This window comes from Notothenia rossii (genome assembly GCF_949606895.1).
Source record: "Notothenia rossii genome assembly, chromosome: 6".
NCBI classification, from domain to species: domain Eukaryota; kingdom Metazoa; phylum Chordata; class Actinopteri; order Perciformes; family Nototheniidae; genus Notothenia; species Notothenia rossii.
In genome coordinates, this window is record NC_136909.1 from 7067894 (window position 1) to 7094131 (window position 26238).

General features: G+C 42.0%; 4 protein-coding genes across 4 annotated transcripts in view; all 4 read right to left on the reverse strand.

Moving 5' to 3' along the window:
- The window catches only part of trmt2a (tRNA methyltransferase 2 homolog A), a 6511-nt gene extending 3557 nt beyond the window's left edge, over positions 1-2954 (reverse strand). The window contains exons 1-3 of the mRNA XM_079687090.1: positions 2864-2954; positions 1497-2131; positions 11-204 (exon numbers count right to left, since the gene is read on the reverse strand). Of these exons, the coding sequence (XP_079543216.1) occupies positions 11-204; positions 1497-2116 (814 nt within the window). The 5' untranslated portion in view covers positions 2117-2131; positions 2864-2954. The remainder of the gene's footprint in view (positions 1-10; positions 205-1496; positions 2132-2863) is intronic.
- A 1030-nt stretch (positions 2955-3984) lies between these two features.
- Positions 3985-7044, reverse strand: LOC307042967 (tripartite motif-containing protein 16-like). The gene has a single exon (XM_079687125.1). The coding sequence runs from the start codon at positions 6519-6521 to the stop codon at positions 4863-4865; it is 1659 nt and encodes a 552-aa protein (XP_079543251.1). The 5' UTR covers positions 6522-7044; the 3' UTR covers positions 3985-4862.
- A 2501-nt stretch (positions 7045-9545) lies between these two features.
- LOC307042968 (tripartite motif-containing protein 16-like) lies at positions 9546-12223 on the reverse strand. The gene has a single exon (XM_079687126.1). The coding sequence runs from the start codon at positions 12069-12071 to the stop codon at positions 10416-10418; it is 1656 nt and encodes a 551-aa protein (XP_079543252.1). The 5' UTR covers positions 12072-12223; the 3' UTR covers positions 9546-10415.
- Positions 12224-15686: 3463 nt separating this feature from the next.
- Positions 15687-24168, reverse strand: LOC307042932 (uncharacterized protein). Its single transcript, XM_079687091.1, has 2 exons — positions 22111-24168; positions 15687-18196 (listed from the first exon to the last, which is right to left on the reverse strand). Exons 1-2 carry the CDS (start codon positions 23750-23752, stop codon positions 16470-16472), a joined length of 3369 nt encoding a protein of 1122 aa, XP_079543217.1. The 5' UTR covers positions 23753-24168; the 3' UTR covers positions 15687-16469.
- Between the last annotated feature and the right edge of the window lie 2070 nt (positions 24169-26238).

A 26238-nucleotide genomic window follows, 5' to 3' on the forward strand; every position in this document is an offset into this window, starting at 1 on the left:
AACTCAAAACGTGTCTTCGGGTCAATGCGACTGATTTCGATAGAGCAGGTCACATATGTGTAGTATTTCAGATGAGCCCCGACATGGAGACCCACCTGTACGGGAGACGGCCGGATAGCTTCCAGAGAGCAACACATCCTGTTGTATTTCCCTTTCTGCGCAAACAGCCACGGCAGCAGGGCTTTGTTGGTGCTGCCGATCTCTCTGAAAAAGGAAAAAGCAAAAGTAGATGTTTGTATCAGACAGTAGCTTCACTAATTATTTAGTCATATATCCATTACAACCCTAAAACAATATCGTTTTGCGTAGAGTTTTATTGTGCTCACAGAACACATGGACATAGGTATTAACTTATCAATAACATATATTTGGATTTCACAGACACAAAAATCCTCTTAAATATTGAATTTCACTGGTATTTATTTTTAGTTGAAAGATGTCAATATATTCACTAAGAAGCTCTGTGTTGATCCTCTTAGCGGTCCCCTCTGTGTCCAAGGAGGTCGGTCAAAAGTTGTTATGTTTCAAGCTCAATGTTTTTGATATAAGTTCCTGTTTTTTGTCATTCAAATTTGAAAATGTTTCTTTTCCCATTCTTAAAAAAAAAAAAAAAAAAAAGGTTAATGGACATTACTTATATTGCGCGTTAACAGGTCTTCTCGACCCCTCAAAGCACTTTACAAGTCATTCACCCCTCATTCGTAATGAGCAATACCACTTGCTCTAGGGAAGATTACATTCGGGAGCCATCAGGAGCAACTCAGGGTTCAGTATCTTGCCCAAAGACACATCGAACCCTCAACCTTCTGGTTGAAAGACGACCGCACTCCCTCGCAGCCACATTCGCCCTGTACTATGATGTACTATGTTAAGGTAATACCATCATTGTTCCTTTATATATAAATGATATGTTTCTTTTGACTGGGTCTAACCTGAGTTTGGAACACATAATTGTCTTGTTATGAGTTTGTATGATTGTTTGCTGGTTGTCGTCGTTGCGTTCTTTATTACTTTAGAACAATGTTTCTCAAACTTTTTCATACCAAGGACCACTTAACCAATAAAAAAACACTCGCGGACCACCCAACTCCACAAATATCCAAAGAAACATCGTTTTTCTAGAACAGATTACAAATCGCCTGAAAATGGTAAAAACAAGTGGCAACATGTGTGATGAAGGTGTTGCGCTGGGCTATATCATGCAATTGAAAGTGAAGCTTAAGCTCGTTCCATTGCGGAGATATTCCCAAGAGAGTGTGGAAAACTCAAATGTATTTATTTATTTAAAATGTGAAATGTTACCAATATACTCACGGACCACTAGGGGGCGCTCACGGCCCACCAGTGGTCCGCATACCACACTTTGAGAACCACTGCTTTAGAATAACATATGAGCTTTGTGATCAAAATCTGATACTATACAACATACTAGGGACACACCTGGTACCACTATGGATGCATCATGCTCTCTATACACAGTAAACACCAGCACTCACTTGGCGAGTCTCTGCAGGACCCCCACCACCTCCTGCTCCTTCCTCTTCAGCTGCTCCTCGTACGGGACGTTCCACAGCGGCGTCACCACGTTGGCGATCTGCACGCTGAGCGGCTCCTCCTCTTCCTCCTCCTCCCCCCCCTCCGTACGCTTTGATGAAGGCTGCCCCGATGCACCTTCCTCCTCCTCCTGCTTCCTCTTCCTCAGGATGGGGTCTGCTTTGGGTTTGGCCAGCCGCACGCTCAGCACCTGGCTCTTCCACTGCATGCCGTGCACCATCTTCATGGCCTTGTCACGCTCCTCCTCGTTCTTGAAGGTGACGAAGGCGAACGTCTGCTTGCCGAAAAGCTTGATTTTGTGCGGGTTGAGGCCGTGTTTGGCCAGGAACTTCTTCAGGTCGTTGAAGCCGGTGAACTTCGGGAGATTCCTGATCTCCACTTTGTAGATCTCCGATGTGAAGAGGTCTTCTTTGATGTAGCGGTACATCTCGGGGTCCAAGCTTTCCTCGTTCTCCCCTTCAGCTTTTCCTTCATCTTTGTTTGAGTCCTGTGGGGCGTCAACAGGCTTCTCCTCCATTGAGGCGGGGGTATCAACCACTGGGCTGTCACTTACGTCTGCCATAATTCTGTTAAAGCTCTAAAAAAAAAAAACCAATTATACAGTTATTAACAATATGTGAAGTCTAGCATGTCTGAGTGATAAAAAAGCGATCTAATCTTATATACACACATTTTCTTATTGTACACATATTCATACATTGCTACAATAAAAGTATTTGATTCTACTGTACAGTATTATATTTTGCTTTTTCTAATTATATTGTACATGTATATTTGTTTACTTATGTCATAAGTATTGTACAGTATACTGTGTGTAGCCTGCCCTATACTGTATTTTTATTGGACAAAACTGTAGCTGTTTTTCATGTAATAATAAAGCCTTTGAATCTTTAAACTTACGTATGATTGTCTGTTTATTAATTAAAAACAATAATCAATACGCTCTTTAACTCGACAGGGTGCTCAGAAATCAATCTTAGTTACGGAGATTGTATATGTGTTATTTACAATGCTAATAATTAACTTCAAAATACGAATCTAACTAACAAATTCACATTAAATAATAGCTTTAAATAAAATGCAATAACAGCTCCTACAGACTTGAGTTCTGGCTGTATGTCATGCATACTCATCATAACAGATGAGGTGGCAACTAACGTGCACAGAAGCTGCGTGCATATCTGTTTAAGGAAATAGAGTCGTAATTATTAACTTTAATGTGTACCAGTTTGCCGTTTCCTATCGTGGTAAATATCTGTAACGGTCTATTTTAGTGGTAGTCCAGACCATGTGTTTTTATGTGCCTTACCTTCTGATTTTTTACTTTTTATTCCACTTCTGCCTCAGATGTTCAGGGCGCCGCCATGTTGTTTTAAACACGTGCAGCAGTGAACCCTGAACTCATTTAAAGAGACACGAGCCATTTCTGAATTCATCTTTTGTGTACTTTTTTTTTAATGCGTTTAAACGATTAATGTTTCTGATTTAACGGTAAGTTTTTCAATATTAATAGTTAAATATTTTCAATATATTTTACGATTGTGTATGTGTTCATTGGGGTAAATGTGAATTTTGGTTTAACCACTTAATTGTGTCCGAATTGTTGAGATCTGCAATATAATAACAATAGTAGGCTAATATTAATAGTAACAATTCTCTAGGTTTGTTCATTGTGTACTCTAGGGATACTACTGTTAGTATATATTTACTGTTGTTCTTTATGCTTTTTCTTTTACATGCTGTTGTAATCAAACAATATCCCAATTTGGGGAGTAAATGTAACCCAATGTGTGTGTGTGTGTGTGTGTGTGTGTGTGTGTGTGTGTGTGTGTGTGTGTGTGTGTGTGTGTGTGTGTGTGTGTGTGTGTGTGTGTGTGTGTGTGTGTGTGTGTGTGTGTGTGTGTGTGTGTGTGTGTGTGTGTGTCGGAGAGACGGTTTTGATGTAAGAATACATATGCATTGCCAGGAATACACAAATGAATGTAATGGAATTTTGGCGATTGTGCGGGAGTATCATTTGGGGTCTAGGCACTGGTGGTGGTGAATGGATGGTTGGGGTCGGTCTGAAGGGGAGGGGGTTAGCTTGACCCTGGATTCAGAGGGACAGGAGGTGAAAGGGGGGAGGAGGAGGGTTGCGTCGAGTCACCTGAAATGACAGCTGTCAGAGAGGAGAGCAGATTTTAAAAGGTTAGCGGAGCGCTATGATAGGCTTGTGAGAATAGAGCGAAGTGATTGGTTAAGCTGGGGAGTGACGCCCCCGATCACTTATAGAGAGGAGAGAGAGTAGTAACATGGACATAGTAAATTAATGAATAAAGACGGTCTTCTTGGTTGAACTTGCGCTGAGCTTCATTTAGTCTCAGATCACTTCCACATGTTCTCCATCAGCTTCGTATGGCACCTTGGACATAACACAAGAAGAACATCCTGTTTTTGTTTTTGAAAGACAAACCTTTATTAATGATCCAAACATTTCATTTGATCACACATCCCATCAGTAAAGTGTGTTCAATGATTTCATGATCAGTTTCTCTTTCTCCACACCATGAATGTGTTTCATCTCAGCTATTTCAAACAGAATCAGACATGATGTCCTTATTGATTATTATCATGATAAGTTATGTTCTATAAAACATCGGAGTACCCACTTTCTATTTGGACAACAACAACAACAACAACAACAACAATTAGTCTGCAAAACAATAACTGTAATATTATCAAATGTATTTCCCGAGCAAAGACTCTAAGCTATTTACAGCAGAATAATAAATGATGTACTTATTGATTATGATCATGACAGGAAGTAATATCATTTTAAATAAACATGTGATGATGAAATAAGTGTTATAACCATCTGGGAACTCATGTGTTAGTTAATTTGGGCAACAATAACATTTAATCTGTCAGAATAATACATGTGATTATAAAAGTCTCTGTTGTTTTAGAACCAGAATAAAATGTGTAGAATAAAAGAAGCTCTGCTGCTTTCTCTCTGAAGACTCGTGCATTACAAGAGAAAAAACAACAAGAATCAAAAGAAATATCCAACACAGATTTAGAGCAAAGTTTACAAATCAGTTCAGGTGAACAAGGATCCTCCTGAGCAGTGACAGCCTCCATGGCTACACAGACACAGGAAGGAGCCGGAAGAAAGTCCAACATCTACAGAACAACTCGTGAGAAGATGTTGAAGCCCCGCCCATCATGTTTGATTGACAGCTGATCTCTGCAGTGAAGACATGGACAATCAGCTCTGATGGACACACGGTGAGTTTAAGAAGTAGAAGAGTTCCTCCAAGGACTTCAGGCTATTTGAGTTTACAAAACTCAGCGGTGACTCCATCATCACAAAGATAAACTCCAGCATGTAGCGGCTGAGTGAACGTGGTCTGGACTCTGTGGAGAAGAGTCATGGTTTCAGAGACGCTGTAGAAGGACAGAACACCTGCTCTGTGATCCAGGTACACTCCTACTCTGGAGGACGGAGGACCTGAGACGGGAGTGCTGATACTGTTGTAAAGAAATGAATAACTGTTTTGGTCACAATCTAAGGACCAAGATTTATCATTTTCTCCAAATCCACTTTCATCCCCTGCTCTGCTGATATTCTTGTATGAGACTGCTACATCAACTCCTCCCCCTCTCCGCTCCACCTCCCAGTAACAACGTCCAGTCAGACTCTCTCTACTCAGGACCTGAGGACATTCAGTGAATCTGTCTGGGTGACTAGAATAAGACTGATGTTGTCTCATGAGTGTTGCTTTTCTGCTCCCCTCAGATAATAACAGATATGTGTGTGCTGTGTTTGGATCCAGAGTGATCTCCTGTGAATATGTTAAGAACCCAGCTCTGGAGGTGGGCTCTGCTGCTGGCAGTAAAACCTCCACTTCAGTCGGTGAGACGTTTGTCCATTCCTCTCTCAGGAGGACGTCCTGTAGTTTGTCTCTGACTGCTGACAGGGCCTCCGTCACGTCCTCAAAGTATCTCAGAGGACGGATGTTGATGCTGGAGGAGTGTGTAGCTTCACTGAGGGCTGGCAGTGAGGAGGGGTAGCTGAGTAGAAAGTGGTTGTGGTCCTCTGTGTGAGACAGCAGCTTCAGCTCAGCGTCTCTCCTCTTCAGCTCAGAGATCTCCTGCTCCAGCTTCTCCTGGAGCTCTCTGACTCCACTCACTTCTCCCTCCTGCTGGGATCTGAGCTGCTGCTTCACATCAGAGCTTCTTTTCTCCATGAGACGGATCAGCTCAGTGAACATCTTCTCACTGTCCTCCACTGCTTTCTCAGCAGAGCCATTGACGGCCTCCACCTCCTGCTGAAGCAGCTTCACCTCCTTCTCTCCGTCCTGGATTCTCTGCTGGATGTTTAGTCGACTCCCCTCCAGCTCTCTCTGCCTCTCAGTCCTCTCTGCTGCAGCTGACACCGTGTCGTGGCCTTTGTGTTCGTCCACAGAGCAGAGAGAACAGATACTCTGCTGATCAGTGCGGCAGAACAGCTTCATCACCTCGTCGTGACGAGAGCAGATGTTCTCCTGGAGCTTCTTGGAGGGCTCCACCAGCTTGTGTTTTTTAAAGACAGGTGTTTCATAATGAGGCTGGAGGTGTTGGTCACAGTAAGAGGCCAGACACACGAGGCAGGACTTACAGGCTCTCAGTTTCCTCCCAGTGCAGACATCACAGGCCACATCTCCAGCTCCAGCATAGCAGAGATCAGCAGGAGCAGGTGGGGGTCCAGTCTTCTTCAGCTCCTCCACTAAAGCTGCTAACATGGTGTTTTTCAGCAGGACAGGCCTCGGAGTGAAGCTCTGCCTGCACTGAGGGCAGCTGTGGATTAGCTCTCCATCCCAGTGCTGTTTAATACACTTCATGCAGTAGCTGTGTCCACAGGGAATAGTCACCGGATCCTTCAGTAGATCCAGACAGATGGAACAAGAGAAGGTTTCCCGGTCCAGCTGAACTCCTTTCTGCGCCATTTCACCTCTCAGTAGCAGCGAGTGTGTGAGTTTCACTTCCTGAGAGCTGAAACTATGTGACAGGTTATCTGAACAGCATGTGTGTGTGCAGTGAATGTGGCTTATCAGCTCTTGTACTTTACCCACATGTTGGTTACACCCCTCCTCCTCAGTGTGGATCTGAAGGGGAGGAACCAGGAAATACAGAGTGGAGCTGGCTGTGGCCGTTTCTCAATCGCGAGGATGCTGGCTTGGTAGTCGCATACTTCCATGTGTTTGTGATGCCTTACATGTTTAACTCCCTATATCCAGCCACAAAGCACCCGTTCTGTTACTCTCCCACACGTAAGGATTTGCACTTTTACATAGAAGCCTATTGAATTATTTTGAATTTAAAAATTGCACATTTTTCGTGAATATTTGTACAGGTTGTGTAAATGGTTGTGTATAACTGTTGCTGTTTAACAGTTTCTTTTGAGTTCAACTGTAAATAACATCTGAATTTCCTCCTCTTCTTCCTCTTCCTCTTCCTCATGCCTTGATTCTCCCAACTCTTTTATTTTTTTTAATAAATGTCGCATTAACAGCTCCTCGTGGTTCCATGTTTTATTTTGAAATGGTGTCAAAAATTATGTCTGTGTGACTTTTTCTGTGGAACGTTCTTTTTGTAGTTTCTGTATAAACTGTAAACATGAAGTAAACCCGCTGAAAATATTAAAGCCTAAAGGTGTTTTCGCCTGCAGAAATAAAACGAGGTCTTTGGGAATCCTTACTGAGCCAACAGCAGCGGTGTAAAGTAACTAAGTACATTTACTCAAATACTGAATTCAAGTACAATTTTGAGCTACTTGTCCTCTACTTGGGTATTTACATTTTATGCTCGTTTGTACTTTCACTCCACTACATTTATTCAGTACCTTTAGTTACTTTGCATATATAGATTCATGATAAACAATAGGATCAACACTTAAACAATACTTTAGATAAACCTGGATTAAATTCACAATTAGTTTAAACTAGCTGCACCTTTACCAGCTTTGAGAACACTTTAATAATCAAAAACATATCATATATATTATTCTGAAATGGACCAATCTGCACAATGACTACTTTCACTGTCGCTACTTTCATTATATTTTGATTAGAATACTTTTCTACTTTTACTTGAGGAACATTTTGAATACAGGACTTTTAATGAAAAAGAGTATTCCTACACTCTGGTACTTCTACTTTTACTCAAGTACAAGATCTGAGTACTTCTACTTTTACTGAAGTACAAGATCTGAGTACTTCTACTTTTACTCAAGTACAATATCTGAGTACTTCTACTTTTACTCAAGTACAATATCTGGGTACTTCTACTTTTACTGAAGTACAAGATCTGAGTACTTCTACTTTTACTCAAGTACAAGATCTGAGTACTTCTACTTTTACTTGAGTAACATTTTGAATTTAGGACTTTTACTGTAACAGAGTATGGCAATTGTAATTAAATAAAGTACTTGAATAAATGTACTTTATGATAAAAGGTTAAAAATCGATCCAGAAACATTTTAACAAGGCCAAGGTTGGGAGATACCACACATAACAAAACACTACAGATAATAAATGTATACCAATATACTCAAGTCATTTGTTATATTTATAGAATGTTTCCTTTGCATTTGTTTTCAAAATTGGCTCTATTTTTTTCCATTATATCAGTTTTTATACAATTAATTTAATTCTGAGTGTTAATAAAGTTGAGTTGTGGAGACTGTTCTATTAATGTCATTGTTCAGGTAGGAGCGAAATGAAAAGCAATCCTGTCCGTGTACATCTACACATCGACAGCAACAGCAATATGGTTATACGTACACACATTTGCATACATACGATAAATAAATGCAGTTCAAATCAGTGTTTAAAAACAGGCAGGAAGTGAAATGTGCATGTCAGAGGTGATCACTTAACGGGTTATGGCTAGAAAGGATCCTTCTTGTGTAAAACTCGCGAGAGTTTGGCTGAATGTCACGTGGCTGAATGTTTACGTTTGGCAGGCAGCCTTTCAGTTACGATCGTTAACACCAGTTGGCCACAGCAAATGATGGCGAGAAGCTAAACTATCTATTAATTATGTCAATGACAGGGAGTGTGATTGTTGAAATATGGTGTTAGCGGTCTTGCTGGTGTTCAAAGAAGAATGACAACACTGTAGATCACCAGCACTATGGTTTATTTTTTATTCACAGGCAAGTCAACGTTGTCGCAGTAAAAGTCCCAAGATAGCTCCTGGTACAATAAAATGTTCCTTTGCAGTGTTTTACTATTATGTCTGATGTTTCTCTATTAATATTGCTGCTGCATTAATGTGTATTTTGCATCATGTTACTGCTGTAGATGTGTTTCCGAGACGTTACGATTACAACGAGAGTTACAACGAGAACGTGACGTCATATTTACACAAGACGGATCCTTTCTTGCCATAACACACTTAACGCTGGCAGCTATATTTGTTTATCTGTAAGTAACGTGTTTCGTGAAACATGTCAAGGTAGAGGCACAAGATACAACTAGGACATTTATTTCCTGCTGAAAATGCGTGCAAATGCTGTAAGCTGCGCACATTTGTTGCTGAATTTAGCAGAAAAAGCTGAATATTGTAACAGTTGAATAACTGGAGCTGCTTTTAGCTACAAACGGCTGAACTTAGCGGAGAAATGCTTTGAATCAGAATTGTTCCAGCTCAAATGCACTGACTTTGTTGAAAGCTTGAATGTGAAATGTTAAACTTGAAGAGTAGGACAAATAGTGATAAAGCTTAATATTTCAAAGAGAAGTTGAAAAGGTTTAAACAACTACAGTAAATGTTTATTAAAGCAACCCTCCTGTGATATATAGCTATGCGTACAAAGATGTTTCAGTGAGGGAGGGGTCAGACTGAGTGAGGAGGAGCTCTGTGCTTTGTTTCAGGAGGAAACTCAGTTATAGTCTCAGATCACTTCCACATGTTCTCCATCAGCTTCGTATGGCACCTTGGACATAACACAAGAAGAACATCCTGTTTTTGTTTTTGAAAGACAAACCTTTATTAATGATCCAAACATTTCCTTTGATCACACATCCCATCAGTAAAGTGTGTTCAATGATTTCATGATCAGTTTCTCTTTCTCCACACCATGAATGTGTTTCATCTCAGCTATTTCAAACAGAATCAGACATGATTTCCTTATTGATTATTATCATGATAAGTTATGTTCTATAAAACATCAGAGTGCCCACTTTCTATTTGGACAACAACAACAACAACAACAATTAGTCTGCAAAACAATAACTGTAATATTATCAAATGTATTTCCCGAGCAAAGACTCTAAGCTATTTACAGCAGAATAATAAATGATGTACTTATTGATTATGATCATGACAGGAAGTAATATCATTTTAAATAAACATGTGATGATGAAATAAGTGTTATAACCATCTGGGAACTCATGTGTTAGTTAATTTGGGCAACAATAACATTTAACCTGTCAGAATAATACATGTGATTATAAAAGTCTCTGTTGTTTTAGAACCAGAATAAAATGTGTAGAATAAAAGAAGCTCTGCTGCTTTCTCTCTGAAGACTCGAGCATTACAAGAGAAACAACAACAAGAATCAAAAGAAATATCCAACACATATTTAGAGCAAAGTTTACAAATCAGTTCAGGTGAACAAGGATCCTCCTGAGCAGTGACAGCCTCCATGGCTACACAGACACAGGAAGGAGACGGAAGAAAGTCCAACATCTACAGAACAACTCGTGAGAAGATGTTGAAGCACATCCCATCATGTTTGATTGACAGCTGATCTCTGCAGTGAAGACATGGACAATCAGCTCTGATGGACACACGGTGAGTTTAAGAAGTAGAAGAGTTCCTCCAAGGACTTCAGGCTATTTGAGTTTACAAAACTCAGCAGTGTCTCCATAATAATAAGGCCGAACTCCAGCATGTAGCGGCTGAGTGAACGTGGTCTGGACTCTGTGGAGGAGAGTCATGGTTTCAGAGACGCTGTAGAAGGACAGAACACCTGCTCTGTGATCCAGGTACACTCCTACTCTGGAGGACAGAGGACCTGAGACGGGAGTTTTGATACTGTTGTAAAGAAATGAATAACTGTTTTGGAAACAATCTAAGGACCAAGATTTGTCATTTTCTCCAAATCCACTTTCATCCCCTGCTCTGCTGATATTCTTGTATGCGACTGCTACATCAACTCCTAACCCTCTCCTCTCCACCTCCCAGTAACAACGTCCAGTCAGACTCTCTCTACTCAGGACCTGACGATACCTAGTGAATCTGTCTGGGTGACGAGAATAAGACTGATGATGTTTCATGTATGTTGTTTTTCTGCTCCCCTCAGATAATACCAGCCGTGTCTCTGCTGTGTTTGGATCCAGAGTGATCTCCTGTGAATATGTTAAGAACCCAGCTCTGGTGGTGGGCTCTGCTGCTGGCAGTAAAACATCCACTTCAGTCGGTGAGACGTTTGTCCATTCCTCTCTCAGGACGTCCTGTAGTTTGTCTCTGACTGCTGACAGGGCCGCCGTCACGTCCTCAAAGTATCTCAGAGGACGGATGTTGATGCTGGAGGAGTGTGTAGCTTCACTGAGGGCTGGCAGTGAGGAGGGGTAGCTGAGCAGAAAGTGGTTGTGGTCCTCTGTGTGAGACAGCAGCTTCAGCTCAGCGTCTCTCCTCTTCAGCTCAGAGATCTCCTGCTCCAGCTTCTCCTGGAGCTCTCTGACTCCACTCACTTCTCTCTCCTGCTGGGATCTGAGCTGCTGCTTCACATCAGTGCTTCTTTTCTCCATGAGACGGATCAGCTCAGTGAACGTCTTCTCACTGTCCTCCACTGCTTTCTCAGCAGAGCCATTGACGGCCTCCACCTCCTGCTGAAGCAGCTTCACCTCCTTCTCTCCATCCTGGATTCTCTGCTGGATGTTTAGTCGACTCCCCTCCAGCTCTCTCTGCCTCTCAGTCCTCTCTGCTGCAGCTGACACCGTGTCGTGGCCTTTGTGTTCGTCCATAGTGCAGATATAACAGATACTCTGCTGATCAGTGCGGCAGAACAGCTTCATCACCTCGTCGTGACGAGAGCAGATGTTCTCCTGGAGCTTCTTGGAGGGCTCCACCAGCTTGTGTTTTTTAAAGACAGGTGATTCATAATGAGGCTGGAGGTGTTGGTCACAGTAAGAGGCCAGACACACGAGGCAGGACTTACAGGCTCTCAGTTTCCTCCCAGTGCAGAAATCACAGGCCACATCTCCAGCTCCAGCATAGCAGAGATCAGCAGGAGCAGGTGGGGGTCCAGTCTTCTTCAGCTCCTCCACTAAAGCTGCTAACATGGTGTTTTTCAGCAGGACAGGCCTCGGTGTGAAGCTCTGCCTGCACTGAGGGCAGCTGTGGATTAGCTCTCCATCCCAGTGCTGTTTAATACACTTCATGCAGTAGCTGTGTCCACAGGGAATAGTCACCGGATCCTTCAGTAGATCCAGACAGATGGAACAAGAGAAGGTTTCCCGGTCCAGCTGAACTCCTTTCTGCGCCATTTCACCTCTCAGTAGCAGTGAGTGTGTGAGTTTCACTTCCTGAAAGCTGAAACTAGTGTGACTGGTTATCTGAACAGCATGTGTGTGTGCAGTGAATGTGGCCTATCAGCTCTCGTACTTTACCCACATGTTGGTTACACCCCTCCTCCTCAGTGTGGATCTGAAGGGGAGGAACCAGGAAGAACAGAGTGGAGCTGGCTGCGTCTGAGAGCAGGAAGAAGAGGGAGGGATATGATGAAGTCAATTGAGCAGGCCAGACTAATAATGCTCCTGACATTTTTTGAAATCATTTGAATACAGTGTTTATTTTGGGTGTGAGAGCAGTTTTAAAATATATTTTCAGACAATTTGAAAGACCCTCTACTCTAAATGATGATGTCACGCCCTCTAGCTCTGAAGAGCCCCTCCCATAGACCAGGGTTGCCAACTTTGGGCACCTGGCTGGAGTGAGATTTTGATATCATGGGTTTAATTACACATATGCTCACGAAATGACTGCTATCGTGTCACCAGCGGGACCTTATCATATATATAGGATATATATACAATATATACAAATACACAATATTGGACACAGACTATAAAGGGCACACAGTTTCCTTCACTAATGAAAGTCAAACACATGTTTGTTTCCACTGTTTTTTTGTGTGCATAGGCCTGTCGCGATAAGCAATTAATTGACTTATCGTACGATAAATAAAAATGAACTCGATAAATTGCCATTTACATGAGGATGTGACTAGCAGTTTGAAAGGATGTACTTGAATTATTATTATATATTATCATTATGTCAGTGGTCTAAAATTGTCATACAACGGTGCCGACAATATTATCGTTTATCGCAATAATTTCCGAGAAAATGTATCCAACAAAATGAATTATCGTGAGAGGCCCATGAAACACACACACACAAACAAATCTACAGACTTACTCCAAACTGCCAAATATATTAATTAACACACTCTCACTCTCATATACTCTTTGACTCTATTTTGGCCTAGTAGAACAATAAGCAGCAGACTTTTACTTTTGATCATTTCTACTGGATCTTAGATCTGTGCATGCGCAATACGGGTCGGCAGTTGCCGTTGTTGGGTAATCTATGGTCGGGCTAACCCATACATTGGTGGGGCTCAAGTCAATATTTGTAATGTAATTACATACACGCTCCCCTTGACAGTGAAACGCCACGCGTGAGGTTTAGATTATTTCCCTGTCTCAATCCAAATAGAACTGTATGAAATAAAAAGGCACATTTTTCTTGTAGTAAATAAAAAGGGCGACATGGAGCCAATCCTGCAATCTCCCCAGGTGAAAGAGTTGACATGCTGAAAACCAAACCCCTGCAGGGGGGTCTGGGGGGATTGTCCCCCAGGAGACTTTTTTAAATACTAACATAAAATACACATTCTGGTAGCCTATACTCTCTTGAGAAGAAAATAAATACATCTATTACTACACGACATATTTAAAAAAACTAATGCCATTTTGTTTTTTTGTTACTCTGTTCTGAAAGCTGAACCTGCTGCTCCTCACAGAGAGAAGAGGGAAGAGGCTGTGTGAATTACTTTACATTGTGGATAAGGGTGGATAGCCCCCATTGTTCTGTGTGTCAAAAGGAAAGACAGCCCACACACCTATCAATCATCAAACCGTGGGGTCTTATTTCATTACGTGTTGATTTCTATCAACACGTAATGTTGTATCGATATATATAGTTGAGATGTACTACAGCAAAAGTATTCTGCGTCGGGACTTCCTCCAACAACACCACGCAGTTATCTTGATTCTGATTGGCCAGAAGACATTATCAAAGATGTTCTATTGAGAAGACGATCACTACGTGACAAAAGTTTTCAAAACCGTTTCTAGTCTTCGTTATTCTTGTTTTTGGCTTGAGAATAGTTTGGGCAGCGTGAGAGCGTGAGATTGAGAATGAAAGCGTGTGTCACACGCCAGATGCGTGAGAGTTGGCAACCCTGGGAGACACCCGTTATAAAATCTAACACGGACTGAACATGTACCAAAACTTAAACGTTGATAATTCAATAACTGTAAAATATATCAAAAAGCTGAAAACAACTTTAATAGCTGAATGTCTTGTGACCATTTTAGAGTTAGAATGAAGTCTCAAGCTGAAAGTATGTGGAAGGAGCATGGGAAGGAGTAGCATTTTGCACACGGTGTAGGTTAAAGAGGATTTGAAGGGTTCTCCCAAAATTATGATTTGTGGTTGAAACCTTCTTTGAAATCTTTTCTTTTTACCCTCCAACAGATGTGTCTCAATGGAGAAGAAGAAACCTCAGATTCCTTAGAGTCCATCGAGGTGAGTTCCTCCGAGGAGACGTCCCCCGCTGTGTCCCCTTCCCAGGATCCCCCCCACTGGCCCCACAGGACCCCATCACAGAGAGACACCCCTTCCTAACGTGATCCAAGAGACTGAACCTCCTTCCTCACTCCCTTCCTCACCTCCTTCCCTCCTCATCTCCTCCCTGAAGACCCAGCAAACATAGCTCTGTTTGTGGACATTTCTCCCACCCTGAAGGTCCCTCTAAGCACCGCTCTCACCGGGGTCCCTGTTTGCGTCACGTTCCAGTTCTACCCCCCAGAATGCGTTTAAACGATTAATGTTTCTAATTCAACGGTATGTTTTTCAAAATTAATAGTTAAATATTTGCAATATATTTTACGATTTTGGTTTAACCACTTAATTGTGTCCGAGTTTGTTGAGATCTGCAATATAATAGTAATATTAATATTAATAGTAGCAATTCTCTCGGTTTTTTCATTGTGTACTCTAGGGATACTACTGTTAGTATATATTTACTGTTTTTCTTTATGCTTTTTCTTTTACATGCTGTTGTAATCAAACAATATCCCAATTTGGGGATCGGAGAGAGTAACCCACTCAAATACACCAAGTGAGTGAGTGAGTGAGTGAGTGAGTGAGTGAGTGAGTGTGTGTGTGTGTGTGTGTGTGTGTGTGTGTGTGTGTGTGTGTGTGTGTGTGTGTGTGTGTGTGTGTGGTGTGTGTGTGTGTGTGTGTGTGTGTGTGTGTGTGTGTGTGTGTGTGTGTGTGTGTGTGTGTGTGTGTGTGTGTGTGTGTGTGTGTGTGTGTGTGTGTGTGTGTGTGTGTGTGTGTGTGTGTGTGTGTGTCGGAGAGACGGTTTTGATGTAAGAATACACAAATGGATGGATGGAGTTTTGGCGATTGTGCGGGAGTATCATTCGGGGTCTAGGCACTGGTGGTGGGGAATGGATGGTTGGGGTCGGTCTGAAGGGGAGGGGCTTAGCTTGACCCTGGATTCAGAGGGACAGGAGGTGAAAGGGGGGAGGAGGAGGGTTGCGTCGAGTCACCTGAAAGGACAGCTGTCAGAGGGGAGAGCAGATTTAAAAAGGTTAGCGGAGCGCTATGATAGGCTTGTGAAAATAGAGCAAAGTGATTGGTTAAGCTGGGGAGTGACGCCCCCGATCACTTATAGAGAGGAGAGAGAGTAGTAACATGGACATAGTAAATTAATGAATAAAGACGGTCTTCCTAGTTGAACTTGCGCTGAGCTTCATTTAGTCTCAGATCACTTCCACATGTTCTCCATCAGCTTCGTATGGCACCTTGGACATAACACAAGAAGAACATCCTGTTTTTGTTTTTGAAAGACAAACCTTTATTAATGATCCAAACATTTCCTTTGATCACACATCCCATCAGTAAAGTGTGTTCAATGATTTCATGATCAGTTTCTCTTTCTCCACACCATGAATGTGTTTCATCTCAGCTATTTCAAACAGAATCAGACATGATGTCCTTATTGATTATTATCATCATAAGTTATGTTCCTAAGCTATTTACAGCAGAATAATAAATGATGTATTGATTATGATCAGGACAGTAAGTAATATCATTTTAAATAAACATGTGATGATGAAATAAGTGTTATAACCATCTGGGAACTCATGTGTTAGTTAATTTGGGCAACAATAACATTTAACCTGTCAGAATAATACATGTGAATATAAATGTCTCTGTTGTTTTAGAACCAGAATAAAATGTGTAGAATAAAAGAAGCTCTGCTGCTTTCTCTCTGAAGACTCGTGCATTACAAGAGAAACAACAACAAGAATCAAAAGAAATATCCAACACACATTTAAAGCAAAGTTTACAAATCAGTTCAGGTGAACAAGGATCCTCCTGAGCAGTGACAGCCTCCATGGCTACACAGACACAGGAAGGAGCCGGAAGAAAGTCCAACATCTACAGAACAACTCGTGAGAAGATGTTGAAGCACATCCCATCATGTTTGATTGACAGCTGATCTCTGCAGTGAAGACATGGACAATCAGCTCTGATGGACACACGGTGAGTTTAAGAAGTAGAAGAGTTCCTCCAAGGACTTCAGGCTATTTGAGTTTACAAAACTCAGCAGTGGCTCCATAATCATAATAAAGACAAACTCCAGCATGTAGCGGCTGAGTGAACGTGGTCTGGACTCTGTGGAGTAGAGTCATGGTTTCAGAGACGCTGTAGAAGGACAGAACACCTGCTCTGTGATCCAGGTACACTCCTACTCTGGAGGACGGAGGACCTGAGACGGGAGTGCTGATACTGTTGTAACAAAATGAATAACTGTTTTGGAAACACTCTAAGGACCAAGATTTGTCATTTTCTCCAAATCCACTTTCATCCCCTGCTCTGCTGATATTCTTGTATGAGACTGCTAAACTAACTTCTCCCCCTCTCCACTCCACCTCCCAGTAACAACGTCCAGTCAGACTCTCTCTACTCAGGACCTGACGATACCCAGTGAATCTGTCTGGGTGACTAGAATAAGACTGATCTTGTTCCATGTATGTTGCTTTTCTGCTCCCCTCAGATAATAACAGATATGTGTGTGCTGTGTTTGGATCCAGAGTGATCTCCTGTGAATATGTTAAGAACCCAGCTCTGGTGGTGGGCTCTACTGCTGACAGTAAAACATCCACTTCAGTCGGTGAGACGTTTGTCCATCCCTCTCTCAGGACGTCCTGTAGTTTGTCTCTGACTGCTGACAGGGCCGCCGTCATGTCCTCAAAGTAGCTCAGAGGACGGATGTTGATGCTGGAGGAGTGTGTAGCTTCACTGAGGGCTGGCAGTGAGGAGGGGTAGCTGAGCAGAAAGTGGTTGTGGTCCTCTGTGTGAGACAGCAGCTTCAGCTCAGCGTCTCTCCTCTTCAGCTCAGAGATCTCCTGCTCCAGCTTCTCCTGGAGCTCTCTGACTCCACTCACTTCTCTCTCCTGCTGGGATCTGAGCTGCTGCTTCACATCAGAGCTTCTTTTCTCCATGAGACGGATCAGCTCAGTGAACATCTTCTCACTGTCCTCCACTGCTTTCTCAGCAGAGCCATTGACGGCCTCCACCTCCTGCTGAAGCAGCTTCACCTCCTTCTCTCCGTCCTGGATTCTCTGCTGGATGTTTAGTCGACTCCCCTCCAGCTCTCTCTGCCTCTCAGTCCTCTCTGCTGCAGCTGACACCGTGTCGTGGCCTTTGTGTTCGTCCACAGAGCAGAGAGAACAGATACTCTGCTGATCAGTGCGGCAGAACAGCTTCATCACCTCGTCGTGACGAGAGCAGATGTTCTCCTGGAGCTTCTTGGAGGGCTCCACCAGCTTGTGTTTTTTAAAGACAGGTAATTCATAATGAGGCTGGAGGTGTTGGTCACAGTAAGAGGCCAGACACACGAGGCAGGACTTACAGGCTCTCAGTTTCCTCCCAGTACAGACATCACAGGACACATCTCCAGCTCCAGCATAGCAGAGATCAGCAGGAGCAGGTGGGGGTCCAGTCTTCTTCAGCTCCTCCACTAAAGCTGCTAACATGGTGTTTTTCAGCAGGACAGGCCTCGGTGTGAAGCTCTGCCTGCACTGAGGGCAGCTGTGGATTAGCTCTCCATCCCAGTGCTGTTTAATACACTTCATGCAGTAGCTGTGTCCACAGGGAATAGTCACCGGATCCTTCAGTAGATCCAGACAGATGGAACAAGAGAAGGTTTCCCGGTCCAGCTGAACTCCTTTCTGCGCCATTTCACCTCTCAGTAGCAGCGAGTGTGTGAGTTTCACTTCCTGAGAGCTGAAACTATGTGACTGGTTATCTGAACAGCATATATGTGTGCAGTGAATGTGGCCTATCAGCTCTTGTACTTTGCCCACATGTTGGTTACACCCCTCCTCCTCAGTGTGGATCTGAAGGGGAGGAACCAGGAAGTACAGAGTGGAGCTGGCTGTGGCCGTTTCTCAATCGCGAGGATACTGGCTTGGTAGTCGCATACTTCCATGTGTTTGTGATGCCTTACATGTTTAACTCCCTATATCCAGCCACAAAGCATCCGTTCTGTTACTCTCCCACTCGTAAGGATTTGCACTTTTACATAGAAGCCTATTGAATTATTTTGAATTTAAAAATTGCACATTTTTCGGGAATATTTGTACAGGTTGTGTAAATGGTTGTGTGTAACTGTTGCTGTTTAACAGTTTCTTTTGAGTTCAACTGTAAATAACATCTGAATTTCCTCCTCTTCTTCCTCTTCCTCTTCCTCATGCCTTGATTCTCCCAACTCTTTTTTTTTTTTTAATAAATGTCGCATTAACAGCTCCTCGTGGTTCCATGTTTTATTTTGAAATGGTGTCAAAAATTATGTCTGTGTGACTTTTTCTGTGGAATGTTCTTTTTGTAGTTTCTGTATAAACTGTAAACATTAAGTAATCCCGCTGAAAATATTAAAGCCTAAAGGTGTTTTCGCCTGCAGAAATAAAACGAGGTCTTTGGGAATCCTTACTGAGCCAACAGCAGCGGTGTAAAGTAACTAAGTACATTTACTCAAATACTGAATTCAAGTACAATTTTGAGCTACTTGTCCTCTACTTGGGTATTTACATTTTATGCTCGTTTGTACTTTCACTCCACTACATTTATTCAGTACCTTTAGTTACTTTGCATATATAGATTCATGATAAACAATAGGATCAACACTTAAACAATACTTTAGATAAACCTGGATTAAATTCACAATTAGTTTAAACTAGCTGCACCTTTACCAGCTTTGAGAACACTTTAATGATCAAAAACATATCATATATATTATTCTGAAATGGACCAATCTGCACAATGACTACTTTTACTGTCGCTACTTTCACTATATTTTGATTAGAATACTTTTCTACTTTTACTTGAGGAACATTTTGAATACAGGACTTTTAATGAAACAGAGTATTCCTACACTCTGGTACTTCTACTTTTACTCAAGTACAAGATCTGAGTACTTCTACTTTTACTCAAGTACAATATCTGAGTACTTCTACTTTTACTCAAGTACAATATCTGAGTACTTCTACTTTTACTGAAGTACAAGATCTGAGTACTTCTACTTTTACTGAAGTACAATATCTGAGTACTTCTACCTTTACTGAAGTACAAGATCTGAGTACTTCTACTTTTACTGAAGTACAAGACCTGAGTACTTCTACTTTTACTCAAGTACAAGATCTGAGTACTTCTACTTTTACTTGAGTAACATTTTGAATTTAGGACTTTTACTGTAACAGAGTATGGCAATTGTAATTAAATAAAGTACTTGAATAAATGTACTTTATGATAAAAGGTTAAAAATCTATCCAGAAACATTTTAACAAGGCCAAGGTTGGGAGATACCACACATAACAAAACACTACAGATAATAAATGTATACCAATATATATATACTCAAGTCATTTGTTATATTTATAGAATGTTTCCTTTGCATTTGTTTTCAAAATTGGCTCTATTTTTTTCCATTATATCAGTTTTTATACAATTAATTTAATTCTGAGTGTTAATAAAGTTGAGTTGTGGAGACTGTTCTATTAATGTCATTGTTCAGGTAGGAGCGAAATGAAAAGCAATCCTGTCCGTGTACATCTACACATTGACAGCAACAGCAATATGGTTATACGTACACACATTTGTATACATACGATAAATAAATGCAGTTCAAATCACAGTGTTTAAAAACAGGCAGGAAGTGAAATGTGCATGTCAGAGGTGATCACTTAACGGGTTATGGCTAGAAAGGATCCTTCTTGTGTAAAACTCGCGAGAGTTCGGCCGAATGTCACGTGGCTGAATGTTTACGTTTGGCAGGCAGCCTTTCAGTTACGATCGTTAACATCAGTTGGCCACAGCAAATGATGGCGAGAAGCTAAACTATCTATTAATTATGTCAATGACAGGGAGTGTGATTGTTGAAATATGGTGTTAGCGGTCTTGCTGGTGTTCAAAGAAGAATGACAACACTGTAGATCACCAGCACTATGGTTTATTTTTTATTCACAGGCAAGTCAACGTTGTCGCAGTAAAAGTCCCAAGATAGCTCCTGGTACAATAAAATGTTCCCTTGCAGTGTTTTACTATTATGTCTGATGTTTCTCTATTAATATTGCTGCTGCATTAATGTGTATTTTGCATCATGTTACTGCTGTAGATGTGTTTCCGAGACGTTACGATTACAACGAGAGTTACAACGAGAACGTGACGTCATATTTACACAAGACGGATCCTTTCTTGCCATAACACACTTAACGCTGGCAGCTATATTTGTTTATCTGTAAGTAACGTGTTTCGTGAAACATGTCACGGTAGAGGCACAAGATACAACTAGGACATTTATTTCCTGCTGAAAATGCGTGCAAATGCTGTAAGCTGCGCACATTTGTTGCTTAATTTAGCTGAAAAAGCTGAATATTGTAACAGTTGAATGACTGGAGCTGCTTTTAGCTACAAACGGCTGAACTTAGCGGAGAAATGCTTTGAATCAGAATTGTTCCAGCTCAAATGCACTGACTTTGTTGAAAGCTTGAATGTGAAATGTTAAACTGGAAGAGTAGGACAAATAGTGATAAAGCTTAATATTTCAAAGAGAAGTTGAAAAGGTTTAAACAACGACAGTAAATGTGTATTAAAGCAACCCTCCTGTGATATATAGCTATGCGTACAAAGATGTTTCAGTGAGGGAGGGGTCAGACTGAGTGAGGGGGAGCTCTGTGCTTTGTTTCAGGAGGAAACTCAGTTTTAGTCTCAGATCACTTCCACATGTTCTCCATCAGCTTCGTATGGCACCTTGGACATAACACAAGAAGAACATCCTGTTTTTGTTTTTGAAAGACAAACCTTTATTAATGATCCAAACATTTCCTTTGATCACACATCCCATCAGTAAAGTGTGTTCAATGATTTCATGATCAGTTTCTCTTTCTCCACACCATGAATGTGTTTCATCTCAGCTATTTCAAACAGAATCAGACATGATGTCCTTATTGATTATTATCATGATAAGTTATGTTCTATAAAACATCAGAGTACCCACTTTCTATTTGGACAACAACAACAACAACAACAATTAGTTTGCAAAACAATAACTGTAATATTATAAAATGTATTTCCAGAGCAAAGACTCTAAGCTATTTACAGCAGAATAATAAATGATGTACTTATTGATTATGATCATGACGGTAAGTAATATCATTTGAAATAAACATGTGATGATGAAATAAGTGTTATAACAATCTGGGAACTCATGTGTTAGTTAATTTGGGCAACAATAACATTTAATCTGTCAGAATAATACATGTGATTATAAATGTCTCTGTTGTTTTAGAACCAGAATAAAATGTGTAGAATAAAAGAAGCTCTGCTGCTTTCTCTCTGAAGACTCGTGCATTACAAGAGAAACAACAACAAGAATCAAAAGAAATATCCAACACAGATTTAGAGCAAAGTTTACAAATCAGTTCAGGTGAACAAGGATCCTCCTGAGCAGTGACAGCCTCCATGGCTACACAGACACAGGAAGGAGCCGGAAGAAAGTCCAACATCTACAGAACAACTCGTGAGAAGATGTTGAAGCACATCCCATCATGTTTGATTGACAGCTGATCTCTGCAGTGAAGACATGGACAATCAGCTCTGATGGACACACGGTGAGTTTAAGAAGTAGAAGAGTTCCTCCAAGGACTTCAGGCTATTTGAGTTTACAAAACTCAGCAGTGGCTCCATAATCATAAAGCCGAACTCCAGCATGTAGCGGCTGAGTGAACGTGGTCTGGACTCTGTGGAGGAGAGTCATGGTTTCAGAGACGCTGTAGAAGGACAGAACACCTGCTCTGTGGTCCAGGTACACTCCTACTCTGGAGGACAGAGGACCTGAGACGGGAGGGTTGATGCTGTTGTAAAGAAATGAATAACTGTTTTCGTCACACTCTAAGGACCAAGATTTATCATTTTCTCCAAATCCACTTTCATCCCCTGCTCTGCTGAAATTCTTGTATGCGACTGCTACATCAACTCCTCCCCCTCTCCACTCCACCTCCCAGTAACAACGTCCAGTCAGACTCTCTCTACTCAGGACCTGAGGATACCTAGTGAATGTGTCTGGGTGACTAGAATAAGACTGTTGTTGTCTCATGAGTGTTGCTTTTCTGCTCCCCTCAGATAATAACAGATATGTGTGTGCTGTGTTTGGATCCAGAGTGATCTCCTGTGAATATGTTAAGAACCCAGCTCTGGTGGTGGGCTCTGCTGCTGACAGTAAAACCTCCACTTCAGTCGGTGAGACGTTTGTCCATTCCTCTCTCAGGACGTCCTGTAGTTTGTCTCTGACTGCTGACAGGGCCGCCGTCACGTCCTCAAAGTATCTCAGAGGACGGATGTTGATGCTGGAGGAGTGTGTAGCTTCACTGAGGGCTGGCAGTGAGGAGGGGTAGCTGAGCAGAAACTGGTTGTGGTCCTCTGTGTGAGACAGCAGCTTCAGCTCAGCGTCTCTCCTCTTCAGCTCAGAGATCTCCTGCTCCAGCTTCTCCTGGAGCTCTCTGACTCCACTCACTTCTCTCTCCTGCTGGGATCTGAGCTGCTGCTTCACATCAGAGCTTCTTTTCTCCATGAGACGGATCAGCTCAGTGAACATCTTCTCACTGTCCTCCACTGCTTTCTCAGCAGAGCCATTGACGGCCTCCACCTCCTGCTGAAGCAGCTTCACCTCCTTCTCTCCGTCCTGGATTCTCTGCTGGATGTTTAGTCGACTCCCCTCCAGCTCTCTCTGCCTCTCAGTCCTCTCTGCTGCTGCTGACACCGTGTCGTGTCCTTTGTGTTCGTCCACAGTGCAGATATAACAGATACTCTGCTGATCAGTGCGGCAGAACAGCTTCATCACCTCGTCGTGACGAGAGCAGATGTTCTCCTGGAGCTTCTTGGAGGGCTCCACCAGCTTGTGTTTTTTAAAGACAGGTGATTCATAATGAGGCTGGAGGTGTTGGTCACAGTAAGAGGCCAGACACACGAGGCAGGACTTACAGGCTCTCAGTTTCCTCTCAGTGCAGAAATCACAGGCCACATCTCCAGCTCCAGCATAGCAGAGATCAGCAGGAGCAGGTGGGGGTCCAGTCTTCTTCAGCTCCTCCACTAAAGCTGCTAACATGGTGTTTTTCAGCAGGACAGGCCTCGGTGTGAAGCTCTGCCTGCACTGAGGGCAGCTGTGGATTAGCTCTCCATCCCAGTGCTGTTTAATACACTGCATGCAGTAGCTGTGTCCACAGGGAATAGTCACCGGATCCTTCAGTAGATCCAGACAGATGGAACAAGAGAAGGTTTCCCGGTCCAGCTGAACTCCTCTCTGCGCCATTTCACCTCTCAGTAGCAGCGAGTGTGTTAGTTTCACTTCCTGAGAGCTGAAACTAGTGTGACTGGTTATCTGAACAGGATGTGTGTGTGCAGTGAATGTGGCTTATCAGCTCTTGTGCTTTACCCACGTGTTGGTTACACCCCTCCTCCTCAGTGTGGGTCTGAAAGGGAGGAACCAGGAAGTACAGAGTGGAGCTGGCTGCGTCTGAGAGCAGGAAGAAGAGGGAGGGATATGATGAAGCCAATTGAGCAGCAGACTAATTATGCTCCTGACATTTTTTGAAATTATTTGAATAGAGTGTATATTTTGGGTGTGAGAGCAGTTTTAAAATATATTTTCAGAAGATTTGAAAGACCCTCTACTCTAAATGATGATGTCACGCCCTCTAGCTCTGAAGAGCCCCACCCATAGACACCCATTATAAAATCTAACACGGATTGAACATGTACCAAAACTTAAACGTTGATAATTCAAGAGCAGCTGAATGTCTTGTGACCAGTTTAGAGTTAGAATGAAGTCTCTAGCTGAAAGTATGTGGAAGGAGCATGGGAAGGAGTAGCATTTTGCACACGGTGTAGGTTAAAGAGGATTTGAAGGGTTCTCCCAAAAGTATGATTTGTGGTTGAAACCTTCTTTGAAATCTTTTCTTTTGACCCTCCAACAGATGTGTCTCAATGGAGAAGAAGAAACCTCAGATTCCTTAGAGTCCATCGAGGTGATTTCCTCCGAGGAGACGTCCCCCGCTGTGTCCCCTTCCCAGGATTCCCCCCCCACAGGACCCCATCACAGAGACACCCCTTCCTAACGTGATCCAGGAGACTGAACCTCCTTCCTCACTCCCTTCCTCACCTCCTTCCCTCCTTATCTCCTTCCCTCCTCTCCTCTCAGAGGACCCTCAGACCTCCACAGACCCCCTCCCTCTCCTCCCTGAAGACCCAGCAAACATAGCTCTCTTTGTGGACATTTCTCCCACCCTAAAGGTCCCTCTAAGCACCGCTCTCACCGGGGTCCCTGTATGTGTCACGTTCCAGTTCTACCCCCCAGAACCAGAACCAGAACCCAGAGGAGACAGCAAGTGATCCAAAGAAACTAAGTGAAGTGTTTTGGCCTTGCTGATTTCTGACAGAGGATCTGCTCTGAAACAACTGGAACGTTGACTTTAAATAAATGTATGATGTCAAAAAAAATCACACAACTGTCTTAGGTTAGTTGGAAGCAATAATATTAATTTGAACCTAATATATATATTTTTAACTTAAAGGTGGGGTAGGTCATTTTGGAGAAACCAGCTCGAGATCGCTAGAATTTGAAAATACACAACCGGAAAAAATCTGCCACTTCCTTACAGAGCCCCTCCTCCAACACACACAAACCCCCACATGACCAATGAGGGCACGAGATAAGTTTGTGCACAGATGGAAGGCTGACAGGCAGGTAGGCCATCCAGTTATTTTAGCCGGGCCGGCTCAGATTATTGGTCGTGCTTTTTAGAGTGCTACGGCTTCCACAGATGACATTTTTTTATGTATTTATTGTCAAAGCACATTCATAACATTCATTCACTATTCATTGCTATCGGCATGTTAAGAGCATTCTATGGAATATAACAAAAAGTGTTTCTGAAATAAATTACATACCCCACCTTTAACTATAATTGCTTTTATCTAACCTAATACAGTGACATAACTCTGACACTAACACATTTGATTAAAGTCAACATTTCAGTTTTTTGAGGCTCTGAACGTATCTCTGATTTTAAACAAAATAAACCTTTACATTTCATTTCATTTTCATTTAATCTTAAACAAAATAATGCTTCCAAATGTAAATGAGCCGGATTTTAGCTTTGAGCTAATTTCCATCGGTAGTCCCGTCACATACAACATTTATGAACATGACAGTTATATACAGGGCAAAAATAAATACATGATATGCAGAAAGAGCAAGAGCAGCATACACAAGCATTAACCACATGGCAGTACAGTCCATGTAAACATTAATAAATAAAACACTTACTTTTTAAAGACTTAAAATTGTCAAAACTCAAGAAATTGTGCTTTTCAAGGATGGTACAGTGGTGGTATGAATAAGGCTTTCTGTCAAACACCTTGATAGCTCTCTTGTACAGCTGTTCTATTGGTTTCAGGTTTGTGGCACAAGCAAACGACCAGTTTGTAAAACAGTATTCAATGTGGGATAGAATCATACAGTGGAGGTATGACTTTGCACCATTGACAGTTAAGAAAGGTCGAATTTGTTTAAAATGTTGCAAGTTGAATTGAATGGTATTGGATACTTTCTTAATATGTTTCTTAAAAGTCAAGTTCGAGTCCAATATGACTTAAACTAATGTATCGAAACTGCCGGAAAATTGAAATGAGTCAGCTTTCTAAGGAGCACTTGGTGGTCAACTGTGTCAAAAGCCTTCCTGAGATCAAGGAAGACAGCACGTATGAGCTCGTGTCCAACATACATTTAACCTTTTC

Bases quoted from the DNA above. Each gene is read 5' to 3' on its own strand.
- LOC307042967 (XM_079687125.1), bottom strand. From the start codon at position 6,521: ATGGCGCAGAAAGGAGTTCAGCTGGACCGGGAAACCTTCTCTTGTTCC.
- LOC307042968 (XM_079687126.1), bottom strand. From the start codon at position 12,071: ATGGCGCAGAAAGGAGTTCAGCTGGACCGGGAAACCTTCTCTTGTTCC.
- LOC307042932 (XM_079687091.1), bottom strand. From the start codon at position 23,752: ATGGCGCAGAGAGGAGTTCAGCTGGACCGGGAAACCTTCTCTTGTTCC. The intron at 18,197-22,110 runs GTAAACTCAAAT...TATGCTGTTCAG, and splicing joins TGGAGCCACTGCTGAGTTTT to ATAACCAGTCACATAGTTTC.